General features: G+C 42.4%; 2 protein-coding genes across 8 annotated transcripts in view; one reads left to right on the forward strand and one right to left on the reverse strand.

The window, feature by feature from the left end:
* ints11 (integrator complex subunit 11) overlaps nucleotides 1-15,667 on the reverse strand; it is a 37,157-nt gene extending 21,490 nt beyond the window's left edge. Inside the window, exons 1-9 of one of the 7 annotated variants that reach the window (XM_080215094.1) lie at nucleotides 15,388-15,628; nucleotides 13,745-13,835; nucleotides 12,670-12,773; nucleotides 12,489-12,586; nucleotides 9,308-9,381; nucleotides 8,189-8,417; nucleotides 7,442-7,540; nucleotides 3,949-3,983; nucleotides 1,727-1,865 (exon numbers count right to left, since the gene is read on the reverse strand). In XM_080215094.1, coding sequence (XP_080071220.1) covers nucleotides 1,727-1,865; nucleotides 3,949-3,983; nucleotides 7,442-7,540; nucleotides 8,189-8,417; nucleotides 9,308-9,381; nucleotides 12,489-12,586; nucleotides 12,670-12,697 — 702 coding nt within the window. In that variant the 5' untranslated portion in view covers nucleotides 12,698-12,773; nucleotides 13,745-13,835; nucleotides 15,388-15,628. Of the gene's footprint in view, nucleotides 1-1,726; nucleotides 1,866-3,948; nucleotides 3,984-7,441; nucleotides 7,541-8,188; nucleotides 8,418-9,307; nucleotides 9,382-12,488; nucleotides 12,587-12,669; nucleotides 12,777-13,744; nucleotides 13,836-15,387 lie in introns of all 7 variants that reach the window. The other 6 variants (XM_080215095.1, XM_080215099.1, XM_080215098.1 and 3 more) reach the window with 6 other exon arrangements.
* Nucleotides 15,668-15,759: 92 nt separating this feature from the next.
* On the forward strand, nucleotides 15,760-20,890 carry cptp (ceramide-1-phosphate transfer protein). The gene is made up of 2 exons (XM_080215310.1): nucleotides 15,760-15,878; nucleotides 17,482-20,890. Exons 1-2 carry the CDS (start codon nucleotides 15,760-15,762, stop codon nucleotides 18,002-18,004), a joined length of 642 nt encoding a protein of 213 aa, XP_080071436.1. The 3' UTR covers nucleotides 18,005-20,890.
* The last annotated feature ends 6,735 nt before the right edge of the window (nucleotides 20,891-27,625 follow it).

Genomic DNA, 27,625 nt, shown 5'->3' on the forward strand with positions numbered 1-27,625 from the left:
TATGCTTGAACCTCAGTTTTGCTTGCTAGTCTGTGCTGAGAAGTAGCTGATCTTGTGCGTGTGTGTGTGTGTGAGCATGGTTGACAGGTGGGTTTGGAGAGTCTGGAGTTGCTGGCTCCTGCAGGAAATGGCTGTGTGAACATGTCGGGATGTTCAGGCTGGGGCTAGGATGCGAGATTGCTTCTCCACATAAGAGCCCGAACTGTTATTTGATGCCGAGATTCGAACATTGATTAGGGTACTGGATGCTGTCTGTTATTTGTGGAGCACAGAAACAGGGAAGAGGGCATTCAGCCCCTCCTGCGCATGCCACCTTTCAATTAGATTGTGACTGATCTGCATCTGAGCACCATATAGCTTGTGCCAGTATGAGTAAGAGCAGAACAGAAAATAAAGAGAAAACCACAAGGAATCATTATAAATGTCGTAAAATACCACTTACCCGGGGGAGGGGGAGAAACCAGTCAGTGGATGTTCATTGGAGGATGGCTTAACACCAGCGACCCCCATGATTCAAACCCTCTATGATTTAAACCCCAATGGGAAGGTTGATTACAACCATTTCTATCTCTACTGGGGCTCCATGCTCTTTCTGACCTGCTCTCTCCCTCTTGCCTTGTTCCAATTGCTCCCTGGCACTCATTCCCCTGTTCAACCCATTTTGAATTTCAAGCCCAGGCTACAAAGCTGGAAGAGGACTACTAGTGACAAATTAAAAACTTTACATTGCTCACACTTCCTATCAATAAAAAAAAAGCCACATTTCTAATGGAAATTGTAGCACCAAAACACGAGGCTACATTTCACCACATGACAAGTTTGAGTGAATGTGGACATGGCCAGTTCTCATAGTTCTTATAGAATGTATAATTTTAAAATGGAGAAGTAACCATACCTGGACACCCTGGTCCAAACACCCTTAGAAACATAGAATCCTACAGTGCAGAAGAAGACAATTCAGAGCATTGAGTCTGCACAGAGCATAATCCCACCCAGACCCTATTCCCGTGACTCCACATATTCACCCTACCAATCCTCCTGACATTAAGAGTTAATTTAGCATGGCCAGTCAACTAACCCACACAGCTTTGGACTATAGGAGGAAACCGGAGTATCCGGAGGAAACCCACACAGACACAGGGAGAATGTGCAAACTCCACAGTCAGTGACCTGAGGCCAGAATCAAACCCGGGTCCCTGGCGTTGTGAGGCAACTGTGCTAACCACTATGCCGCCCTCTCCCGCCCTGCTTCATCAGAAGATTACACTAAGTCTTGATTACCTCTGTGCAAATCCATGGGAGATTGACTAACATATGCTCAACTTTGAACCTATTCACTTTTTCTTTCCTTATGTTTTGTTTGTCCTGACATCAAATCTAGGTGTATGGATGTGGCTGCCCTTTTGTAATTAAGATCCCATATGATAGCAGTGTCTGCAGGCTATCAGACTGCTGAGCACTTATCCAATATTGGCAAACAGCTCCAGCTGGGGCCACTTGATGCAGGGCACAGAGGGCAGATATAGCATTAAGACTATGATCAGCTAATTCAACACAGACCAGGCACTGAGTCTGGAGACTACAATAAGGTTCAGATCAGCTTTAATCAAATGAGCCATTCGCAGAGCTTACATGAATGTCAACTAAAACGTTGACAGAAACATCTGTGGAGTAGGCACAAAACACATCTGCTTTTCACCTTTTTCAGAGTATAATATTTTCATACCTTTCCACCTTTTTCTATTGCATCATGCACTTTCTTCAGAAAGTCTCGTTCACGGCAACGCTTTGAATCTCGGATTGTGGTAGCGTATGTCGATTCCGAGATAAATAAATTAGGACGACACTTGTCAATCCAAGCAGCTCTGAAACAGGGAAAGGCAAGTCAGGGTTTGACAAATCGCTTTAATTCCTCAAAACGCAGGGTCATTGAATGTTACTGTTACAGGCTGTTCAGTGCATCAACTCTGCACTGGTGTTTCTCTATCATAGAATTTCACAGCACGGGAGGCCATTTGGCCCACTGTCTCTGTGCTGTCTCTTTGTAAAAGCTATTCACTTAGCTCCATTCCCTTACTCCTTCCGCATAGCCAAGCAATCCCACTTTCTCATTCACTGCCCATGTATTTTAAGATTTTTTTCTTTTAAGAAGTTATTTAATTCGTTCTTAAGTTTCTGTTTGCATACAAGCCTCAAAGAATCAGTTTTATTCTATTGAATATGACATGTTATACTGTACTTGTAACAGGAATCCAGTAACATTAAGATATTTTCTAAATAGTAACAACACACAAGATAATGAAGCCTTGGGAATTATATGTAAAGTTTTAATTATTCAATTAATTCATTTAAAATTAGGGGTTGCCCTTATAGGACTGAGATAGGGAGAATTTTTTTCTCTGAGGATTGTGCGATTTTGGAACTCTACCTCAGAGGTAGGTGGTGGAGGTAGGGTCACTGAATCTTTTTAAGCTGGAGGTAGATTAATTTCCTTGCCTAATAAGAATTAAGGGTAATCAGGGGTAGTTAGAAATGTGAAACTCAAAACACAAAAATGGTCAGCTGCAATCTTATTGAATAGCGGAGCAGGTTCAAAGGGTCGAATGGTCTCAGAGAATTGTACCTACATAATTTTTAAAAGCCAAGTTCACCATTTGGCCAAGATGAAGCATTAGATCGAGCCCAGGAGAAGCTGCAATGTCTCATCCTGTCAGGTTTGATCTTGTTTGATCGAGCCCAAGATGGGACGCAAAGTTTGTCAGCTTGGATCTGGTTTGTCCTTCATGTGGGGGGGTAAATCATGATTGGACTTGATTTGAATTAATGTATAAGTGCTAGTGAGACACTTTGTGGATGCCTGTGGTATTACAGGTTGCATCATAAATATTTGCAATAAAATAAAAAGTATGCTGAACGGTAAACACTGGTCTGAAATTTCTTTGATAGAATGACTGGAGGTTTATGTCAAAACTTACAACAATTAGGTGCTTTGGTATTTGTACGGAAATTTTCTGCGCAATTCATCAGCACACAGAGTAAATCTCACCGTGAACATTCAGAAATCAGTATAAGCAGGGCTTAAATAAAGTCCTGAACTACCTGAGCATTTTCATTTTTTAATATTCATACTTGAAGAATGACAAGGTTTCAATTAATCAAACCATCATTCACATTCACGAGGGACAGCATGCTCAAAAAAGTGCACTCAAACTTTTTAATGCTAGTCAGTCGTCCTATACATGCACCCAAACATCTAGATTCACAGCGCAGGTCACAGTTTGAGGAATTTTTAACAAGTGCCACAGTTGAAGGATTTGACTCTGTGACAAACACTTCCGACACTCAGCAGAGTGTAAAATGACAGACGTGGGAATTCAGCTCTGACCCTCTCATAAAGAAAGCAAACACACCTACACTACATGGTGGGCATGGTGGGAAATCAGGGAGCAGAGGCCAGGTAAAGCTAAATTCTAAAGTTTATTTATTAGCCTAAAGTTCATTTATGCGTTACATTTAGGCTTACATTAACAGAACAATGAAGTTGCTGTGAAAATCCTCTAGTCGCCACACTCTGACACCTGTTTGGGTACACCGAGGGAGAATTTAGCATGGCCAATGCATCTAACCAACATGTCTTTTGGACTGTGGGAGGATACCAGAGCACCAGGAGAAAACCCATGTGAACATGGGGAGAACGTGCAGACTCCACACAGACAGTGACCCAAACTGGGAATTGAACCCGGGTCCCTGGTGGTGTGAGGCAGCAGTGCTAATCACTGTGCCACCATGCTGCCTCAAAAGAAGCATAGCAGATGTGTAACCCGATGTTATATCAATTATTCAGCAGCGAGAAGTCGCAATATTGTAACATTCTGACCAATTCACCGGCCAAGTGTAATAAAAGAAAATATATTTAGAAGCACAAGAAGACACAATGCAGAAACTCACCCTAGATGTCGATCTGGTGTCATGTTGTAATCACCCTGTAAATATTTAAACCAAAATAAATACAATCAGAGAGAGAAAAGCCAATTTTATAAAGGAAACTCAAGTAAATACGAATACTTTGTTGAGGTCTATCTCAGCATCCTTCCCAATTTAAATAAATTGACGATCCAGTGCTTTCAGACAGCTCTCAGTACGTCATGATAAATGATCTTAGCACCTCCTGAGCTAAACTTCAGCTGCTTCATCAATCACCTTCCTCCCAAGGTCACAAGCAGGGATGTTTGCTGATTATTGCACTCATAACTCTTCCAACACTAAAACAGTACGTGTATGTATGCAGCAAAAACCTGGACAACATTCAATCTTGAATAAAAGGCAAGTTAATGTTTGCGCCAAGGAAGAACGAATCACAACAAATTAGAATCCAAGCACCTCTCCTAGGTATTTAAAGGAATTACCATTATTGAATTCCTCCATCATCAAGATCCTGTGGTTTACCCTTGACGAGAAATGCAACTGGGCCAACACTGCAAGTACCATGACTACAACAGCAGGTCAGAGGCTGGAAATTCTGTGGTGAGTAACTCACCCCCTGACTCCTCAAAGCTTTTCTGCCTGTTAATTATGTATTAGTGGTGATTAACTGCATGCTATTCGTGAGCATTAACTGGCATTCAAGAGACACTGATACAAACTGTAGTGTGGTTGAGTTAGGAGGTGTATACTGATAATAGTTCACTCTGTAAATTAACTTAAAACTGAGTAAAAATTGGCTCCAGAACTACCCTTCCAACAGCTGGCTTTCTGGATAAAACACCACCATCTAGAAGGCACAAGTCAGGAGTGTAATAGAATACGCTCCACTTGCCTGGATGAGAGCAGGTCCAACAATAATGAAGACACTTGATATCATGCAGAACAAAGCAGCCTGTTTGGCTGGAGCCTCATCCGCCATCTTAACCAGTCACTCACTCCACCATTGAGAAATATACCAGAGCAACAATGTGTACCATCTACAGGATGTATTACACCAGTTTGTCAAGTTAAAATGAAAGTTTATTTATCAGTTACAAGTAGTCACACTGCAATGAAGTTACTGTGAAAATTCCTTAGTCACCACACTCTGGCCCCTGTTTGGGTACAAGGAGGCAGAATTTAGTATGGCCAATGCACCTAACCACCTTCTGGATTGTGGAAAGAAACCAGAGCAATGGAGGAAACCCAGGCAGATATGGGGAGAATGTGCAGACTCCACACAGACAGTGACCCAAGACGGAAATTGAATACAGATCTGGTGCTGTGAGGCAGCAGTGCTAACCACTGTGCCACCCCATGCCTCCTTCAATAGTACCTTCGAAACCCTTAAACTTTTACAACCTGGAAGAGCAAAGGCAGCAGATGCAGTGGCACTGGACGGGGTGCAGGGGAGATTCACTAGGTTGATTCTGGAGTTGAGAGGGTTGGTTCACGCGGAGAGACTGAGTAGACTGAGGCTATGCTCATTGGAATTCAGAAGAATGAGGGGAGATCTTATAGAAACATGAAAGATTATGAAGGGAATAGATAAGATTGAAACAGGGAAGTTGTTTCCACTGGCGGGTGAAACTAAAACTAGAGGGCATAGCCTCAAAATAAGGGGAAGCAGATTTAGGACTGAGTTGAGGAGGAACTTCTTCACACAAAGGGTTGTGAATCTGTGGGATTCTCTGCCCAGTGAAGCAGTTGAGGCTACCTCATTAAATGTTTTTAAGGCAAGGATAGATAAATTTTTGAACAGTAAAAAAATTAAGGGTTATGGTGAGTGGGCCGGTAAGTGGGACTGAGTCCACAAAAAGATCAGCCATGATCTTATTGAATGGCAGAGTAGGCTCGAGGGGCCAGATGGCCTACTGCTGCTCCTAATTCTTATGCATGGGAACACCATCATCTATAAGCACACCTCCAATTCACACACCATCCTGATTTGGGATGTTATCACTGCACCTTCACTGATGCTGGCTCATGTTGCTGGTCAAAGTCCTAAAACTCCCACCCGCACAGCACCATGGGTGCACCTACACCACATGGACTGCACAGGTTCAAGAAGGCAGCTCACCACCACCTTTTCAAAGGTAATTCAGAAATAGCAACAAATGCTGGCCTCAAATTCCATGAATCAATGAAAGAAAAAGCAGACTGGAAGATCCAGCCTAAGTTCCATCTCAAATTTCTATCTGGTGACTGTTAATGTAAATGTGTGAGGATACGATTGGACTTGGTTATGATGCCCTCCCCCAAGATTCAGTCGTTTTCCAGTGTGCTCAGTTAAGTTTGCACATGAACAATACTGCAGACCACTATCACTACTAAAGCCACAGTCCAACATCAGCAGCTTCAGGAAACGTGAAAGTAAATGAAAAGTAACAGGACAAAAGTAGCATATGTGGGATCAGCATATTGCATATCCCAGAATAAGAACAACAACAATAGGATTAAGACCCCTCGCCATTCAATAAGATTATGGCTGATCTAACTGTGGCCTCAACTCTATTCTCCTGTTCCCTTAGCCCTTGACTTGCTTGTTAATCAAAATACTAACCCAACCTCCACTGGTCTTTGAGGAAGAGAATTCCATAAATGATCCAGAGAAAAAAATTTCCGCATCTCAGACTTAAACAGGAGATCCTTAATTTTTAATTTTTAAACTGTGTCCCCAAATTCTGGATGCTTCCTACAAGGAGAAACATCCTCTCAGCATCCACTCTGTTAACTCCCTTCAAGATGTTACATGTTCACCTCTCATGCTTCCAAAGCCCCAATGTGTACCAGTCCAACCTGTCATAAGACAACCCCTTCCCTCCTTCTAATGCAATTATATTCGTTCTTAAAATAAGGAAATCAAAACTGTACACAGTACTCCAGATGCAGCCTAATGAAGGCCCTGCATAGCTGTAGCAACATTTCATTACATTTATGCTCGAATCCCCTTGCCTACATTCCATTTGCCTTTCTAATCACTCACTGTACCTGCTTGCTTATGATTCATATAGTAGGACAGCCAGATCCTTCTATGTCATAGATTCTGTAATCATTCTCTATTCAAACAATATTCTGCTTTTCTATCGGACAAAATCACATTTTCCCACACAATTCTCCTTCTGCCAACTTTTTGCCCATTCACTTAACCTATCTACATCCCTTTACTTTTCCATTTATCTCTGTCATCAGCAAATTTAGCTAGCATATACTTGGCTCCTTCACCCAAGGCATTGACTTAGAGATTGTACATCAATGTAGTCTTCTCCCTCAGTGTATCTGTCACTATGACTCTCACCTTGGATTATACAGATAGTTCAATGCAATGCAAAGCTTTGTAGTACCTCTGTGATCATTCATGTCCATGATGGCATAGCCCATAAAAAATCAATTGGAATAATTAGTCCTGAAGCAATTGTTTGGCCTTACAGCCTTGTTGTAATAAATGGCAGCATGCCCGAGGTTCGTTCATACTCACAGTGTACACCACTGATTCGGAGCCCACCCGGATTTGAACCATGGCTGCACCCAGCACATGTCCAGCGTAATATGCTTTAATTTCAAGTTCATCATCAACCTAGAAGATCATTCCAAAATACAAATCAGTATTTTCTAATTCAAACAATTCTTGTAATCCCGTTTGCAGCATGACAGCTGGGTACGGTGGCAGGCAGTATAGGTGGAAGATCAATGAATCAGTCTTGGCATCAAGGAGCAACAGGGTAGAAAATCCATTCATTTTCAATAACATTAAAACAAAAGTCCTATCTATGGTATGAGTAACTGGAGTTTATCTATGCATCCTGCATATCTGCTCTTCTCATAGAATTCCTACAGCGCAGGAGAAGCCATTTGGCCCTTGGAGTCTGCACTAACTCTCTGACAGAGTATCTTACCCAAGCCCTTCCTATCCCTGTAACTCCACACATTTCCCAGGCTAATCCTTCTAACCTACACTCTTGGGACACTAAGGAACAATTTAGCATGACCAATCCACCTAATCTGCACATCTTTGGATTGTGGGAGAAAACTGGAGCACCTGGAGGAAGCCCATGCAGACACAGAGAGAACGTGCAAACTCCGCAAAGTCACCCAAGGCTGGAATTGAACCCAGGTCTCTTGCATTGCGCGTCAGCAGTGCTAACCACTATGCTACCCACTCTTCTAGTACAAGTTAATATCTCGAACTTAGTAAACAAAGGACTGTAACCAACGCATTGCTTACCTGCACAGTTTGATGTAAATGAACAGCTACAACTTTCTTCATACAGTCTTTGATCATCTGAGAAGTAAAGAAGTTTGTCTCTCCTTTCTTATCAACTGTAATCTTTCGATAATCTTCGAGAAGGATTGGGCAAATGGCTTTTGTAGGATGGGTCATGTATATAGGGCCATCGTAACCAATCATCTCACTCATATAAGGAAGGGCACCACAGTGATCCAGGTGGAAATGACTGAGAAGAATAAAGATTATATTGTTCAATACGATAGCAAGGGCATGTTTTCAAACATACTGGAAAACCTAGGTTAACTGAGGAAAATGCCTGATTTTGAGAGATCAAGATTAGGATGTTAACAGCTCACCCATCGCCTACATTGCTGAAGAATCCCTTTTGGATTCATTATGAAGTCCAATCTATCACACATACCAGCCTCCCATCCATTGACTCTGTCTACACATCCTGCTGCCTCGGAAAAGCAGTCAGCATAATTAAGGACCTCATGCACCCCGGACATTCTCTCTTCTATCTTCTTCTGTCAGGAAAAAGATACAAAAGTCTGAAGTCACATACCAACCAACTCAAGAACAGCTTCTTCCCCATTGCCATCAGATTTTTGAATGGACCTATCTTGCACTAAGTTGATCTGTCTCTACACCCTGGCTATGTGTTACATTATGCACTTTCTCCTTTCCTTCTCCATGAACTTTGTCTGTATATCATACAGAAAACAATACTTTCCACTTATACTAATACATGTAACAATAATAAATTAAATCACACCAGTTTCTTCATTCTATATACTCTGATTGGAGGGTGTTTACAGGTCATAAAAAGAAAGCAGATACTGAATGGAACTGAAGAAAATCCATCACAGTACACTAAAATAATCCTTACATTTTCAAAATAATAGCAAAACCAATGTTAAATCTTTTGGGAGTAAAATCATTGTTTGTGACATCAAAATGCTGCAGAAGCTGGAAATCTGAAATAAAAGTAGAGAATGCTGGAAACACTTAGCAACTCCATCAGCGAATCAAGTTCAAAGCAAACACCATGACCAAAAGTAAGGTCTCCTCTATATCAGTGCAGCTCTGCTCCAATGGTGAAAGTGTAATATTTACCTGATGATGACACAATCCAGAAATTCTGTCAGCCGTCCATTCTGAGTTATGTAGGAAAAATCGGGAAAGCGTCGCTGGGAAAGCAATAACATCAGTGTCAAATTCTATTTGATGACTTTCCAGTAAAGCGCAATGCGATTTTTACAGGCAATATATAGAGCAAATTGCCATTATGATTGAAAGCAAAAAAAAATTTCATACAGAATACGGCCATTTGGCCCATCAAGTCTGTATCAACCACAATCCCACCCCGGCCCTATTCCAGCAACCACACACATTTACCTACCAATCTCCCTGATGCTAGGGTCAAATTAGCACAGCCAACCAACTTAACCCACACATCTTTCGACCGTGGGAGGAAACCAGAGCACCTGGAGGAAACCCACACAGACACAGGGAGGATGTGCAAGCACCACACAGACAGTGACCCCAGGTCGGAATTGAATCTGGAATCCTGGCACTGTGAGGTAGCAATAAAGAAGCAATAAATCACAAACTACTGGACAGTGCTACACAGACCAGGAACGTTCTGGGTCAATTCCCAGTTTAATACTGCTGCAGCATCTGGAGAACAATGGGCAATGTACAGCCACAAAGGAGGCCATTTGGCCCATCAGATCTGTGCTGCCACTTTAACTGATGTTACTGTCCTACTCTCTCCCCACTGCTTCAAATGTTTATCCAAGCTCCTGTTAAAAGGTGCAATGGGATCTTTGCTTGTTGAGGGAAGGCATAGTATATTCCAACAAACTTACAATGAAGACATTTCTTTTGGCCTCTCTGCTCATCCTCTTAGGGAAAAATTAGAGGGCTCCTGTGTTTAATCGTTATCCAGAAATGTGCTGAAAGTGCAAGTGGGTGAATGTTGAGTGAAGGTAAAAATCAGGCTCATCTGTTATACCCATTATGATCGAGTACTCTCCCTATAATCATGAGAGTGTTGTGACTTAAGTGCTCCCAGCAAAAGATCTTTGCCCAGTGGAACTGCATTGTTAGAAACCTAGGCTTGATCAGTGCATCATTTTCCAGCCATTTACTTAAAAACACATTTGCCTGAACTTCAGCCACATGTTCAGAAAGGAACACACTGCCCAGGGGAAGCACAAAGTCATGGAATCACCTGGGGTAGAAGAAACACCAGAGGACATCCAATCACAAGAAGAGGTGACTGAATTAAGAAAAAGCAGGAAAGAAATTACTGAGATTTGTGTGCATTTGTAAGTACATTGGAAGAAAGTTCCTAAACTATTGTCCCCATCTGTGAAAAGGGGCAAAAAAAAGATTTGTTGTAATATTTCAGTACAAGAACTACTTGCTACAATTTCTGACTTGGCTTGTGATGCAGCCATGACTCAGGCCATAATTCTCCGGCTGTTCATAAGAACATAAGAAATAGGAGCAGGAGTAGGCCATCTAGCCCTTCCAGCCTGCCCCGCCATTCAATAAGATCATGGCTGATCTGTCGTGGCTCAGTTCCACTTTCCCCCCTTCTCCCCATAACCCTTAATCCCCTTGCCTATCAAAAACCTATCTACCCATGTCTTAAATATATTTAGCGAGGCAGCCTCCACCACTTCAATGGGCAGAGAATTCCAGAGATTCACCACCCTTTGAGTGAAGAAGTTCCTCCTCAACACCGTTCTAAACTGCTCCCGCCTTATCTTGAGGCTGTGCCCTCTAGTCCTACTGTCCTTTCTGAGCTGGAAGAGCCTCTCCACCTCTATCCTATCCAACCCATTCATCATCTTATATGTCTCAATGAGATCTCCCCTCATTCTTCTAAACTCTAACGAGTACAAGCCTAGTTTATTCAGCCTCTCCTCGTAGTTCAACCCCCTCAACTCCGGTATCAGCCTAGTAAACCTCCTCTGCACTCCTTCCAAGGCCAAAATATCCTTGCGTAAATGCAGCGACCAAAACTGCACACAGTACTCCAGCTGCGGCCTCATCAGTGCCCTGTACAGTTGCAGCAAGACCTCCCTACTTTTATATTCAATCCCCCTCGCTATGAAGGCCAGCATCCCATTTGCCTTCCTGACCACCTGCTGCACCTGCAGCGGGATTCTCCAGTCCCACCGGTAGTGAACCCCCAACTGCAGGTATCTTGTTGGTGTGGAATGACGTCAATGGAATCCTCATTGACAGCAGCAGGACCAGAGAATCCAGCTGCTAGCAATCAACACATACCTCCCCCTGGTGGGAAATATGAGGCAGGAGAATCTTGCTCTAAGAGTTCATTTACAACATGGTAAGTACAGTTTGTAAGCAATGGGCTCAGTTTAAATCCTAATCCTTAAGTCTGCACTTTTCATTTGCAGTTACAACATGAACCATTGTTACACATACCTAACTTTTATTCCACTGATAGTTTCATGAAAACTTCAGGGATATAATTTGTTGCATGAACTGTACATATTAAAGGTTATAATATGTGGAGTTGAAGTTAAACAAAAAAAACCTTATCCTATCTTAGAAATAGAGGCTATTCATAAATTATTTAGCTTGGCAGCTTCCCAGATCTATTCATTGCATGAATTTGTTGGCCCATATACACTAAGTTTGATCCTCTGTCTAAGTGGGGAGCAAATTGTGAAAGAAGCCAGGTCTGTCTGATTTCATTCCATGTACAAAGTGAAAGGGGCAACATCATTCCCACCCCTTACATCCAAAGGGATTTCAGGAGGGTTGTATCTACAGGGAGTTTCGAGATTACTACAGACATTTAGGAGCTATGGGAATAGTGGGATATAGGGATAGAACAGGAAAGCAGAGTTCAGGTAGTAAATCAGCCACGATTCTACTGTTAAGTGGATGAACTTTTGAGAGTTCATAACCTCTGTTCCTAAATTCGGTCTTCTTGCACTCTCCCTAGGCTATCAGAACACATTAGGAAATGAACAGAACCAAGGGCCTTTCCTCGGGCTCAATGCTAATCACTGCCAGCACAGCAGTGTGGGCATTGGTTACCTATTGCAGTTCTGGCAATGAAATTGGGCAGCAGGAGGCTGGGAGGCCTGCAACGTTTCTACTAGTGGAGCAACAGTCCAAGAGGTACTGAGCCCATGCCTTTAGGGGACACATGAAGACACAAAAATTGACAAATGAACCATATGAACTCTGGTCATGAGATTCCATTATTTAATAATTCTTTATCTTCATCAATTTTTCTATAAGTACTTACATCATCATTATATCCCATGTGCATTCCACAATCCAGCATTACATTCTTCCCACCAATTGAGACCAGGATACAGCTGCGGCCCACATCCTGGCCTGCCCCTTAAAAAGGAAGTACTCGTCAATTTTGAAAGTTCATGTTAAGGATTGCATCCAATAGATTGGTTGAATGTGTGCCTTCTTACCCAAAGGTGTGACTTTTATTTCCGGCATTTGCAACCAGTTTCCCTGCACCAAGATCACAAGACTGATGAAATCAGACACTCATCTTAAATTCGGCAAGGCAGATCTGCTAAGTTTAAAACAGACATTATCAGCAAAATGCATCATAAGAGATCACTTGGGTTCAACTGTTTGTTGTCTCCTATGTATAGATAGGAAATAGGAGGAGAGAGGAGGGTGTCTCTGTAGAGAGGGAAAAGGAGTGTTAGTGTATTCTGAAGTCGGGACGAAAAATAATCGTACCACCAAGTATCTGCAATAACTGTAGAATAATCTTTTCAACTATATCTCTACATCCTTTTAAAAAATGTCTTTCTCAAATATCTATTCAATTCCTTTTTTAGAAACGGTTAGTCACAACCTCAGCCAGTGTGTGTGAAGACAATTCTAATTTTCCCAATCACCCTTTAAATACTAACAACTGGTGAAATCATAAAAGTTGTGGTATTGCCACTTCAACTGAAGCAATCTATTCTGGTCAGATTTCCTTTCCATATTTCTTTCTCCAAATGCCCAATTCAAATACTTATTCAATTTACTTTTTAAAGCACGTTAGTCACTTGTGCAATGATTGTGCATGAAATAGGTTGTGCTAATTATTCCCTTTGTCCTTCCAGTATGATTGTCAATCTGGTTCCACTGTGCCAACCATTTTTGTTGTTTACCCATTAAAATCTTCAAAAGCCTAGAAAACCTCTATTAAATCTATTCGCTCCATGAAGAAAGACCCAATTTTTGAGCTGATTGTAATAACTACATCTTATTTCTTGTACTATGTCCAACTACATCTCCACAAAATAACTTAAGAAAGTTTTGAATGTTAAGGGTGCTGTATAAATAAAATGTGCTGCCTATCTTTCAAGTGGATCTTCACAATACTATGAGTGCAAAGCTTTGATTTCTTTTCAATGTTCCAACATATAGAGACTCATCTACCTTTTCAAACTGCCCTCATTCTCACTTTATAAAGATGTTCACAAAATCAAAGGATGCAGTGATACAACAGATAATTAAAAATTAAAGAACTGATTTCAGTACCAGTGAAAGAGACCATGAAGCTGTCAGGTTATTGTGAAAAAAAATCCAGTTGCCTTCACTCTGATGGCTCCAATCCTCATTCATATGCAATCTGCCAATAATTCAAAAAAAATGTTTTTGCTCTTAAAATTGAGTTATCCAATGATTTGAATTTTGAATGAACCTACTTTATATTCACTTGATATTTCTCTATACCTTAGTTATGACTGCAACACTACATTCAACAACCTCTCCTTTCCTTCTCTACATATAGTATGCTTTGTCTGTAAAGCACACAAGACACAATACTTTTCACTGTATACTAATATGTGATAAATTAAATCAAAAAACATCATGAATCCCATTAAAAAATGGGAACTTTTAAAGATTAAACTGCCAATTTGAACTGAATAGACTGCACTGCAACTGAAGTGCAGCAAAGATCCAAATGGTGGAAGTGGACAGAGGAAAAAGCCAGCTAAGGCCTCATTCATTGGCATAATATAGAGACTAGAAGCAGGAGTAGGCTATTTGGCCCTTCGAGCCGACTCCACCATTCATTTTGATCATGGCTGATCATTGAATTCAATATTTTGACCCTCTTCCCATATCCCTTGATCCATTTAGCCCGAAGAGCTACATCTAATTTCTTCTTGAAATCAGACATTTTAGTCTCAACTACTTTCTGTGGCAGTAAATTTCACAAATTCACCACCATCTGGGTGAAGAAATTTCTTCTCACCTCAGTCCTAAAAGGTTTACCCATTATTCTCAAACGATGAGCCCTAGATCTGGACACCCCCACTATGGAGAACATTTTTTCTGAATCCAAGTTTACATTTATTTATTTGTGTCACAAGTAGGCTTACATTAACAGTGCAATGAAGTTACTGTGAAAATCCCTAAGTTGCCATCCGTTTGGGGACATTGAGGGAGAATTTAGCATGGCCAATGCACCTAACCAGCACCTCTTTCGGACTGTGGGAGGAAACCGAAGCACCCGAAGGAAACCCACAGGGAGAACGTGCATAGTGACACAAGCTGGGAATAAAACCCGGGTCCTCTGTGCCACCATGCCGCCCCAGAGTACAGTGAAAAGTATTGTTTCTTGTGCTATACAGACAAAACATACCATTCATCAAGCACATCGGGAAGAATTACAGAATTCCTATCGTGCAGAATAAACTATTCAATCAATCAAGTCTGCACCAACTCTTACAGTATCTTACCCAGGCTCTCTCCTATCCGATCCCAGTAAGCTCACACATCATGTGGAGATGCCACATAATGGACTGGGGTATGCACAGTAACAAGTCTCACAAACCAGGTTAAAGACCAACAGTTTATTTTGCAGCACAAGCTTTCTGAGCGCTGCTCCTTCATCAGATCCACCTAACCTACACATCTTTGGACAGCAACGGCAATTTAACATGGCCAATCCACCTAACCTGTACGTGTTTGGCCTGTGGGGGAAATCTGGAGCACCTGATGGAAACCCATGCAGGCACAGGGAGAATGTGTAAACTCCACACAGTGATCTGAATCTACCCTGACTAATACAATTTTGTAAGTTTCTATGAGATCCCCTTTCACTCTTCTACACTCCAGTGAATATAATCCTAACCGATTTAATTTCACATTATTAACCAAAAGCTTCAGGTTACCTCAGTGCAGTTAAAAACCCAACTGGGTTTATTGCCTCTTTCTTGCTGCACTGACCAGGCTGCGGGTTTTAAATATACGGTGGTGGCCCTCCTCAGGTCAATGACAGAGGCTCCGGGCCTCTCCTCTAATACCGCAGCTTCTAAACCGGGCAAAGTGGCCACGACAGCCTCAGGCCTACCTCACTACCAGGCCGGACCCGAGCAGGCCGGCGTTACCAGGGTGTCCGTCAGGCCCCGCCCCCACCACGGCCTGCCTGACTGACAGGAAAACCAACCAATGGGGAGGCGTCGCGGGCCAGGGTGGGATTTCCGGTTAGGGGTGGCGCTGTGAATGGCCAATGGACACCGGTAGGGCTGGTTTCCGGTTTGAAGATGGCGGCCCCCGGGAGTTTCAGTCTGGCTGAGGTCCTGGAGTCCTTCAGAGAGTGTCTGACTGACAGTGGGGAAATCCTGCTAGAACACTACTTAAATGGATGGAAAGGGCTGGTAAAGTGAGTGTGGCTGCAAATAATCCTCTCTTCTAAATCAACCTCACTTATGATGTGGAGATGCTGGCGTTGGACTGGGGTGGGTAGTCAGTCGTCTCACAGCAGCCGGTTAAAGTCCAACAGGTTTATTTGGTAGCACGAGCTTTCGGAGCGCTGCTCCTTCATCAGGTGAGTGAACTCCAAATAAACCTGTGGACTTAACCTGGTGCTGTGAGACTTCTTATCGAACCTCAATTAATGTGAGAGCAAAGGACTATTTAATAGTGTACAAAACTAACAAGGCAAAATATTTGGGAGAATGAGATGATGTGAGCCATTTCTTATGATAATGGAGATTAAAATTGTGTGAATTATCAAATACATCTGAAAGTAATCTCTTCATTAAATAGCTTTTCACGATTTATACATCATGTGAAATCTTACTTCTCAATCTAATGGCATTATTTGCAGAATCCCTACAGTTCAGAAAGAGGCCACTAGCCTCATTCAGTCTGCACTGATTCTCCAAAGGAGAATCTTATGACTGCACTTCCTGCTGCCTTGAAAAAGCAGCCTGCATGATCAAAGACTCCATGAACCCTGGACGTACTCTCTTCCACTTTCTTCTGTTGGGAAAATGATACAAAACCCTGAGGTTACATACCAACTGACTCAAGAACAGCTTCTTCCCTGCTGCTTTTGAATGGACCTGCAATATATTAAGCTGCTCTTTCTCTACATCCTAGCTACACCTTTTCCTTTTCTTCTTTATGTACAGCATGCTTTGTCTGTTTAATATGCAAGAAACAATACTCTTCATTGATTGTGTATCAATACATGTGACAATCAGCTCAAATCTTACCCAGGCCCACTCCTCCTACCGTATCCACGTAACACCATGCTTTTGCCATGGTCATTCCATCTAACCTTCACATCTTTGGACTGTGGGGGGAAACCCAGGCACACATGATGAGGATATGCAAACTCCACACAGACCAAGGCTGGAATCAAACCTGGGTGCTGAGAGGCAGTTGTGCTAACCATTTAGCCACCCACTATACTGAATTATAGCTGAAAAGGCAGCTTCAGATTTTGGGATATTGCCCGAACCATGTCCTCCCAAGAACATTGGCCTGAATTCTACAGTCAGTGACAAAGCAAGGATGCTCACTTTGATCTAGCAATCTCTATGGCCTCTATTTCTCCTTTTCTAATGACAGTTTAAATCTGGCACCAAGTCAAAGGGATCTCTTAGTGTGCAGCAGCAGCTAATGCCAGTGTGTAGGGTAAGTAGTCACGGGTCGAATGCACAAACTGTGCGCACACAGTCACCCAAGGCCAAAATTGAACCCAGGTCCCTAGCACTGGATCAGCAATGCTAACCACTGTGCCACCCTGCTGCCATCTTTTAGCTGCATCCTATGGAATAAATTCCTGGTATTCAAGTTGCAGCTACTTTTCTGGATGTGACAACTTGCTTGACAATAGACTGATGTGGCATTTACTGTAGAATTATTGCTTCTCAATTGTTTTTAATTTAAATATTAGGTCAGTGATTGAATTAAATTTTTAGAAGTCAGAAGGTTGGCGTTAATGGTTTGTTATATTTCTGTTTGTTACTCTCTAGGTTCATGAATAGTCTCGGGACAGCCTTTTCCTTTATCTCAAGTGATGCTGTCACCAAAATCCAAATTCTGGAAAACTACAGATCTGGTGCAAATGGCCAAGAGTATCTCTCAGTTCAGTCAATGGTGAAGTACGAGGTGGATCACAATCTTGTGGATCTGGAGAAGCAGGGTGACCACTGTAATTCAGGCTGTCGGACTTTACTGCGGCTCCACCGTGCCCTCAGCTGGCTGCAGCTCTTTCTGGAGAAGTTGCGAGTAGCTTCTGACGATAGCAAAACGTCCACCCTCTGTGCAGAGGCCTATAATGACTCCCTGGCCAACCATCATCCCTGGATAGTACGCAAAGCTGCAACTGTTGCCTTTTATATGCTGCCAAACCGGGCAAGCTTCTTTGAGATTATGAATATGGGCCCAACAGAAAAGGTCGTAGCTATACTGGGAGAAGCACTGCCAATCGTTTCAAAGACTTACGATATTACAGAAGATCTATATAGTCAACACGGCTTGCTTGATCTTCCTTAACCGTGCTCTTTTGTAAAGCAATTGGGTTATGAGGTGCACTGGGTATTTTAATGGTGGTTCTTCAAATACAAACTTCAGCTACCAAATATTTCACATTTAACAGCAAAATCTACTTCAGTTATTCACTTGCGAATGATTTATTGGCCATTCCCTTCATCCTGTGAAACTATTTATTAAAACGGGTGAATATTAGTTAGCCCTTCATGTGTATGAGATCCCTAGACTGAGAGGATAAAACTATCACCTATCTGTGTGGATTCTTCATGAAGTGAAGTTGATAAATTTTAAACTATTCACTAAAGGCTCCACAGCACAAAGAGACATAGGATGACTAGTATGGGAAGTGAAAAATGGGTTTAGATACAGACAGGATAATTCTCTAATATTAGGGCAAATTATGGGGAGTGTTGCTTTGCATTTAACTATATTGTAGCTAATCTGAGAATGATTACAGGCACTGCTGTCCAAAATAGAAAGCATTCCATTCCATAGAACCACTATCCCTAATCTCCGTTATTTACTCTGGTGTTGATTTGATTCATGAAAAGATCTGCTTCAGGACTCCTTTCATATTGTTGTGGCTGCAAGTGGCGTTCAGCACACATCAGATGCAATATTAGCTGCAGCAGAAACCACTGCTGACCGGCATCACATACACATTTGTTGGAAAGTTGACTGAAACAACCTCAGTACCATTTTTCAGGATGAAGATGATCTTTCACAAAACTTCAAGAACATTCCATTTGCACTGCCTCGAGCTCCAATACACAAACTAACCTTTTATTCAATCTCTATGACTGACCAAGGACATGCTTTAATAATCTTTGGATGAGTAAATGAAGACACCTGATCTTCAATGAGAAAAGTTAACACTATAAGTTGCCAACCATTATTTTCCCTTCTCTCTAAAGGTGGTTCTGCTGGTATATGATTCCAAGGGTGTCAGAAACTGCTACCTTTTCCAAATGTCCATTCGTCATGTCTGAATGTGGGCTGTGAGCCTACTTGACTGTAGTATGTATCACAGTTCAGCCTGATTTTGTTGTCTGTGACTTGAACATTTGGGCATTTTACAGTAGGTTATGGGGGTTGGCCAACAGTGACCAGGATTATGATTGTGACTGACATTTTTTGTTGTTCTTGTTTCTTTTGCCCAAGGGAAGCAAAGCCATTTGAAATGCCTCAGCTGAAACTGGGCAGCTTAGTCCAAGCCATGGATTGGCCCTGGGCTATTCCCAGCAAGTGGTAGAGTTGAATAATTGAGCTTGTAAGTGTGAGAAGATCAAACATAGGGTAATGAATCACCTTTATGTAGCTCTATTATACTCCAAACAGGTACGTTTTTAAAAACTTCCCTCCAACTTTATCAGTAATAATTCTTAAATTGAGTTGTTCTTGGATCCCAGATGCAGATGTACTTCGTCCAACTATGATCAAGTCCTGATGAAGTGTGCGAAATGTTCTCATTTCAGATAACTGGCCTTTTAACACACTGTCCATTGCTGGTTCTAATCCCCTTCTCATTTGTTAATCTCAGTCTGTTATGCAATTTGAATCAAGTTCAGTAAAGTCTACTGTGTGGAATGAGCAATCAAACCATAAGATTACTAACAGGCTAATAAAGAGATCCCAATCCCTGCAATCACTTTTGCAAGAGAATTAGATTGGATTGGGAGAAATTTGAAGTCATTGCAGAACTGTAAGGTTTACAGAACTTTTTGCACTATATGTTTTTTTTAGTTTATACACTGCATGTATTTTTTTAACAATATAGTTTCCTTTGCAAGTTAAGAAATGAAAAGGGAAATGTTTCTCCCACCTCTTTCTGGGTACAGTTCGACTGACGTTTGCAGTTTCCGGAAAGATCTATCAACACAAGACCCTGGATAGTGTCTTGTTGTCAAAGCGGTTTGATATGTGACGTGGATCTTGATACCCAAATATCGGTGGTTAACAATCAGCTATGGTTGTTCCTTCCCCTGTCTGTTCGCTGTCTTGTGCGCTCTCCCTTTTCCACCACTGCCAGTCACCAGTCAGCCAGATGGCTTTTAATGTTGCAACGGAGAGCAGCAAATCTTTGAGTTGAAACCTTTTGGGACTGTGCAGGGGCAGTGCACTTAATTCAGTGGATTAGCTGGGGAAGATGAGTTATTTATAACCCAGTTACAGAAGAGCAGAAATGAGAGTCAGTGAAATGTGTTCACGGCACCAGTCTGTTAACTGGTTAGGGAGAGGAAAAGCCACAGCTGCCGGAAACTGTGTAGAATTTTTGCGCACAAAAAAAACAAGGGTCAGTTTAGCAGTGATGTGGTCCAAGAAGCTACAGGGTGATGTCTAGACTGGAGCATGAACAATAACTACAGTAACAGTTCATCCCAGAGAGAGGAGTCACAGCTTTCAGGGAATGGGCAGAAATAGGTGGGGAAAGGTAACAAAAAAAGGTGATTTCACAATTACAGATGGATTTGAATTCATTATGTGAAGAAAGTTCATCAAGAAGTTGATCTTGATTATTTGCACTGACATCAATGTTATTGCTGGGATTTTTTTTCATAATCCTAGTCACATATCAACATTAATCAACATGGATGTAATCGACATAAGTCTTTGAGTTGTCAAAAAAGGTTAATTCTTACGATCCTTGTCTTTCACTATTATATGTGAATAGGTTTGACCTGCTTTTGGCAAATTTCTATGTGTTAGTCCAGTTTTAAACTTGTCTGAAATTCAACCATTGTAATTGTATTATAATTGTTGGACTTCTTCCTCATAAATGTGGATGTTTATAATATCAGAAATATCTTTACATTTGGTCTTCAGCCTGAGATAATTTATATATAAAATTTAAGATATCTTTGTAATTTTGAGGTAATTATGTTCACTTTGTATAAGCATTAAATTGAGGCGCGTATAATTTTGCTTTGTGTATTAATTGTTAAGGCTCATCAATCTTTGGGGTGTAGGAAAGCAAATTGAATTTCTTAGGCTGCTGACACCGAACGTCATCCGCTGGTTATCATGTTTGCGCTCATTGGTTATGTAGGAAATAGGAGCAGGAGTAGGCCATTCAGCCCCTCATGTCTGTTCTGCCATTCAGCTAGAACATGGCTGATCCACTTCAATGCCACTTTCCCGCATCATCCCCAGATCCTTTGATAAATTTCTAGTTATCAAACTATCAGTCTCTATCTTGAACATATTCAACGGCTGAGCCTCCACAAGTTTGAGGCAGTGAATTCCAAAAATTCACTACCCTCTGAGTGAAGAAATCCCTCCTAATCTCAGTCCTAAATGCCCTTGTCCTTTATTCTGAGGAGTCATCCTTCCTGCATCTACTCTGAGCCCTGCAAGAATTGTGTCTGCTTCTCTAAGATCACCTCCTTTCTTCTAAACTCTAGAGAGTACAGGTCCAGGCTCCTCAACCTCTCCTCGTTGTACAATCCCAGGTTTCAGTCTGATAAACCTTTGTCGCATCCTATGCATATCTTTTCTTTCTTTGGTAAGGACACCAAAACTGTACACACTGCTCCAGGTGTGGTCTTACCAAGGCTCTGTATGATTGCAGTAAGACATATTTACTCCTGTACTCAAATCCTCTTGCAATAAAGGCCAACCAGTCATTGCCTTCCTAATTGTTTGCTGGACCTGCATGTTAACTTTCAGTGATAAGGATGCCCAGGTCCCTTTGGACAAATGGATAACTTCACGTTTTTTCACATTATATTCCATTTCCTATGTTCTTGCGCACTCACGCAGCCTGTCTAAATCCTCTTTGTATCCTCACAATTCCCATTCCCATCTCATTTTGTACCTTAGACAAATTTGGAGGTATGAGATTTGACCCCCATATTTAAATCACTGATATAGATTGTGAATAGCTGGTGCCCAATACTGAATCTTGTGGTACCCATTAGTCACAGTCTGTGAACCTGCAGATGACCTATTTATTCTTTCAACGGTGTGAGAGTAACTATACTGCTTTGGATAGCTAGATTGCTGCAGATCGCTGCAGTGGGAGATTAGTGTTTCATTACAGGGGCAATTTGAGACTAAAGCACATGTTCCTTCAGAAGAAACAGAATTCTGCTCCTGCTCAAAAATAATGTGATATTTATATTTGGCCTGTCCAGGGTCCATCCAAAAATCTCAAAACTAGGTTCCCTATTAATACCATAGGACCCCACTTCCCCAATTGCTTGACATGGGCTAATGCTTTAGACAGATAATGCTTTAGATGGCCAATGTTAAAGTGGCATAACCAGTGACCTCAGTGAAAGCAATGAAACCTGATTTTTAGATATGGGTATTGAGTACGAACTGGGGAAGCAGTTTAACAGGTTAAGAAAAGATATTTAAAAATTTCTTAATGCTCCAAACCAGTACTGCCTTAATCAAATGGCCCAGTTGTTCTAGGTCTGGAAATATAATTCCCCTGCCTGCTTTATAGAATTCCCAAAACTAACTTATATGGTGACCTACAGGATTTAGTTTGCAAAAATATATTTATATAAAATTTAAATACACATGACAAAAAAAGACAAAACACTTCAAACTGTTATAAAGTACAATGATTTTCACATTTTCTCTGCACTTTGTGCATCTTTTACCAAGTTGATGATCCTCTAGCAGCAGTCGATGTTTGACCCTGTGTACGTGGGAACAGCCCGTAATCATGATGTGGAGATGCTGGCGTTGGACTGGGGTAAACACAGTAAGAAATCTCTCAACACCAGGTTAAAGTCCAACAGGTTTATTTGTAGCAAATGCCACTAGCTTTCGGAACTGGCTGTTCCTTCATCAGGTGGGTAGGAGTTCTGATCACAAACAGGGCATATAAAGACACAAACTCAATTTACATGAATAATGATTGGAATGTGAGTCTTTACAGCTAATCAAGTCTTAAAGGTACAGACAATGTAAGTGGGGAGAGCATTAAGCATAGGTTAAAAAGATGTGTATTGTTTCCAGACAGGAAAGTTAGTGAGATTTTGCAAGTCCAGGCAAGTTGTGGGGGTTACAGATAGTTTGACATGAACCCAAGATCCCAGTTGAGGCCATCCTCGTGTGCGGTGGCGCAGAGACTTTGTGTCTGCATTAAGGATCTGATGGGGAGTGCCCTTCTCACCACCAGCCAAGCTAGGTCTTGATGTGTGTTTGAAAATTCTGGTGATGAGGTGTTGTGTTAAATGTCTCTGACAATCTGCTCGGGGAACCATCCAATAGGATCCACTATCTCCTCCTTCCTCTAAGCCTCGAGGACATTACATGCAGACCACTGCTTGATCATCTTGTGGTCAAATGTATTTTTCTGACCAACTTTTTTCATAAGTGACAAGTGATATAGCACGGTCTAACTACTGAAACCTATCCTTCACAACACTGGGGACAGAACTTCAGTGCATAGTGACCCTTTGTGTTTGTGTACTGAGGATCGACGCACAGCTTGATTCAGCCACCCACAAAGTTGGGCCATCAGGATGAGGGCGGTGTTGGATACGTTTTTTTCCCCCTTTATCCAGAGATTTGTGCTGGTGTCCTTTTGAACATGAACCATCTTGGACTTCCAGATGAATTTGAAGATGGCTTGGGTGACTGCTAAAGCACAGGATTGGGGTATTGGCCAGATCTTCGCCATGTACAGCAACGCTGAGAGTATATTACACCTGATGGTAATGTTTTGCCCACAATGGAGAGGGAGCATTGCTCCCCCATATCTAGTTTTCTTTACCTTGGCGATATGTTCCTCCCAGTTTTTGGGGCACACCCAGCTGCTCTGAACCATATCCCCGGCACCTTCAGGTAATCCGTCCTGATGGTGAAGGGGACATAGTATTGGTTAGTCCAGTTCTGAAAGAACACAGTTGCCGCGGTTTACCTTAGTTCCTGAGGCCAGCTCAAACTGGTTGTAGGCGTTCAGGAGCCGACATCATATCCGAGCAGAAAATGACAATGTCATTCATGTACCGGTGAGCTTTGACTTGGGTGCCTCTGCTGCCTAAGGTCATCACTCTAATGCCTGGATTCTTCCTGATGGACTCGGCAAAAGGTCTATGCAAAACACAAACTGGACAGAGGAGAGAACGCAGCCCTGCCTGGCACCAGATTTGACCTGAAAGCTTTCTCATTCTCACCCATTGATCGAAACTGTGCTGCTGATGTTTGTGTAGAGAAGTTGTATCCAATTGCAGATTCCCTCTCTGACCCCCAATTTGAACAGCACATCCATCATGTAAGTGTACGATCTTCCATCAAATTCCTTCTCATGGTACAGGCTGATGAGGCAGGTATCCACCTTCCTATTCTGCACTTAACTCACGCTACTCAGAGATGTGATTGTCTATCAGATGTTTTCCTGCTGGATACAGCACAGGTCTGGTCAGTGTGGATCACCAACTCCAGAACAAATAATTATTTCCTCCTGACCAGATGAATGGCCTGTGGGGCAGCCAGCTCATTCATCGCCTGTAGCTGCTAAAATGCAGTACCCCACACTGCTGCAGGAACAGCAGGTCACATGTTGGTCACACATCACAGAGTATATTTCATGTTAATAGAGGCAATTTTAAACCCATTTTTAAAATGCAGATATACCAGTCTCAAAGTCCAGAGTCAGGTTCAATCTGCTGGATGTGTTCCTGCATTCCTGTTGTGTTGACGGACTGTTTCAGGGTTGAGAAACCAGCTCTGGTCTGTGTCGGGTCTGTAACATCGACTGGGTGAGGTGGGGGCTTGGGGTTTGTGATCATGGGTTCAGCATTGCAATTGGTCGGGATTGCAGGCCAATCTTTGCCTCAGATGCTGCTGCTCTCGGATTCCCAGAGTTGGTGTGTCTCTTTGTGCTTCTTTTCCAGGATCTGGCATGCATTGGTCACATTGCTGCAGATGGAAATTGCTGCAAAGATGCACGAAAGACTTGTAGTGTTGCAACATTAACTGGAACACCTGGGGACACTTTACCACACGGTGGCAGCAAGTCTGCTGGGTTTCACTTTGGATACCGATGTTGCTTGGGCTTCCTGCCAAACAGACAAGGCAACTTTTCTGCAGGAGAGTCACTTGGACTTGAAACATTGACTTTGTTTCTCTCTCTCCTCAGACCTGCTGAGGTTCTCCAGCATTTCCTGTTTTTTATTTCAGATTTCCAGCACTCACATCATTTTGCATTTATTTATGTGTGTTGTCCGTGCTAAATTCTCCCTCAGTGTACCTGAACAGGCACTGGAATGGGATGGCTCAGGTCTTTTCACAGTAATTTCATTGCAGTGTTAATGTAAGCCAACTTGTGACAAATAAATTTAAGACAACTCTTCTGTCCCCTTGGTTTGGCTTTCTGTATGATTCTGCGTGGTGTATACCTACATTTGGAATCAGACTCGCTCCCATCAGCACACCTACAAGTGGCACTCACCCATCGCCCCATCTTCATGGGCTGGCACGGTGGCACAGTAGTTAGCACTGCTGCCTCACAGCGCCAGGGACCAGGGTTCAATTCCGGATCACTGTCTATGCGGAGTCTGCACATTCTCCCTGTGTCTGCATGGGTTTCCTCCAGGTGCTCTGGTTTCCTCCCACACTCCAAATATGTGCACGTTGATTGGCCATGCTAAATTGACCCTGGTGTTAGGGGATTAACGGGTTAAATATGTGGGGTTATGTGAGTAGAGCCTGGGTGGGATTGTGGTTGGTGCAGACTCGATGGGCCAAATGGCCTCCTTCAGCACAGTAAGGATTCTATGGTTCAAAAAATGCTGGCTTTTGTCAAATTCAAATTACCTCCACACTGGCGTTATTGGGGATGAGAAAATTGTTGACAAAACTCCGGATAATCATAATTTGAAGAGGACATTGTCCAAAATCAGTTGTTTGAGGGTTTTGTAAAGGTTGGCAGTTTCTATCATTATTATATTCCAAAATGAGTAAGATTTATTACTATGACATGTATTACACATGTAGCCAGTAGATGGTGCAATTTATTTGCTACACAAGTGGATGAAACCACCAACAACATACATTCATATTAATCATTCATCAAATATCCATTCTATGCTAACCACTGTGCTGCCCTCAATGAGTCATGGTTAGATGAGTCGTGGTTAGGAACAGATTCAAACTGAGAGCTGTATGTAAATGATATTGTTCATATTGTTTCCGGTGACACTCATCTTGCAGAACCAATGTTTATCTCAGCAGTGCCAACCAGAAGACTTTAGGTTTGATTCTCAGTTTATGCTGAGTTAGGTGATCTTATTCAAGGGGACGGTGGAGGCACTACAATTAGTTTCTGTATTTCTACAGTGAGGCTGGGCTAATCAGTTAGTGTTTCTGAGCAGTTCTGCTGGAAAGAGCACACAGGCACTTCAGGCCCAATGTTACCTCTTCATGATGACTAATGGGATTCTCCCAAAAAGCTCAAAGTGCCAAATTCATGTAAAAGTTGAAATAAACCCTGCTGTTTTTTTTTAGTGGCGTGTTCAAAATGAATCTCCCACACTCAGTGCACTACAGAGTGCCCTAGTGTGAATCACTAGGTGTGGGCCTTATTCCTGCTGAAGAGGCTGGTCATGATGTGGAGGTGCATGTGTATGCATGTAAATTGAGTTTGTGTCTTTGTGCCCTGTTTGTGATCAGAACTCCCAGCCACCTGACGAAGGGACAGCCTGTTCCAAAAGCTTGGGGGTGCTTGCTACAAATAAACTTGTTGGACTTTAAGCTGGTGTTGTGGGATTTCTTTCTGAAGAGGCTGGTAGCAGAGTGCTGAGTGGGCCGTTGTGCTGATCTGTCCGGGTGGCCCGCCTCGATCTTCACCCCCACAATCCAGGCACCCCTCCCCCATCCGATGGCTAGCCCCAATCAACCCTTCACTCCCTCTGTTACTGATCCCGACGCAGTAAGACATCTCACAACACCAGGTTAAAGTCCAACAGGTTTATTTGGTAGCAAACACCGCTAGCTTTCGGGCCTCTGACCTTTCGTCAGGTGAGTGGGGAGTTCTGATCACGAACAGGGTATATAAAGGCACACACCCAGTTTACAGAATACTGATTAGAATGCAAGTCTTTACAGCTAATCAGGTCTTAAGGGTGCAGACAATGTGACTGGAAATAGCATTAAGCATAGGTTAAAGAGATGTGTATTGTCTCCAGACAGGACAGTAAGTGAGATGTTGCAAGCCCAGGCTAGTCATGGGGGTTATAAATGGTGTGACATGAACCCAAGATCCCGGTTGAGGCCATCCTCATGTATGCAGAACTTAGCTATCAGTCTCTGCTCAGCGACTCTGTGCTGTCATGTGTTGCGACAGCTGCCTTGGAGAACAAAGAACAACACAGCACAGGAAACAGGCCCTTTGGCCCTACAAGCCTGCTCTGCCCATTTTAACATTCAGTGAGTGCCTCATTCCAATCCTTCTTCTACCTACGACTTTTGTCTATGCCTCTTGGACTCCACAATAAAGGGGTGCAAATTTAGGGAATTATATGTGCGCCAGATTAAGGAAGGTCTAATTTAGGGACAATTTGTTAACACCAATCCGCCTAAAAGCACGTTTTTAGGGTGTGGGAGGAAACCGGAGCACCCAGAGAAAACCCACACAAGCACGGGGAGAATGTGCAAACTCCCACA

Source organism: Carcharhinus amblyrhynchos, chromosome 30 (genome assembly GCF_965287045.1).
Source record: "Carcharhinus amblyrhynchos chromosome 30, sCarAmb.v2.hapA, whole genome shotgun sequence".
NCBI lineage: Eukaryota > Metazoa > Chordata > Chondrichthyes > Carcharhiniformes > Carcharhinidae > Carcharhinus > Carcharhinus amblyrhynchos.

Bases quoted from the DNA above. Each gene is read 5' to 3' on its own strand.
- cptp (XM_080215310.1), top strand. From the start codon at position 15,760: ATGGCGGCCCCCGGGAGTTTCAGTCTGGCTGAGGTCCTGGAGTCCTTC. The intron at 15,879-17,481 runs GTGAGTGTGGCT...GTTACTCTCTAG, and splicing joins GGATGGAAAGGGCTGGTAAA to GTTCATGAATAGTCTCGGGA.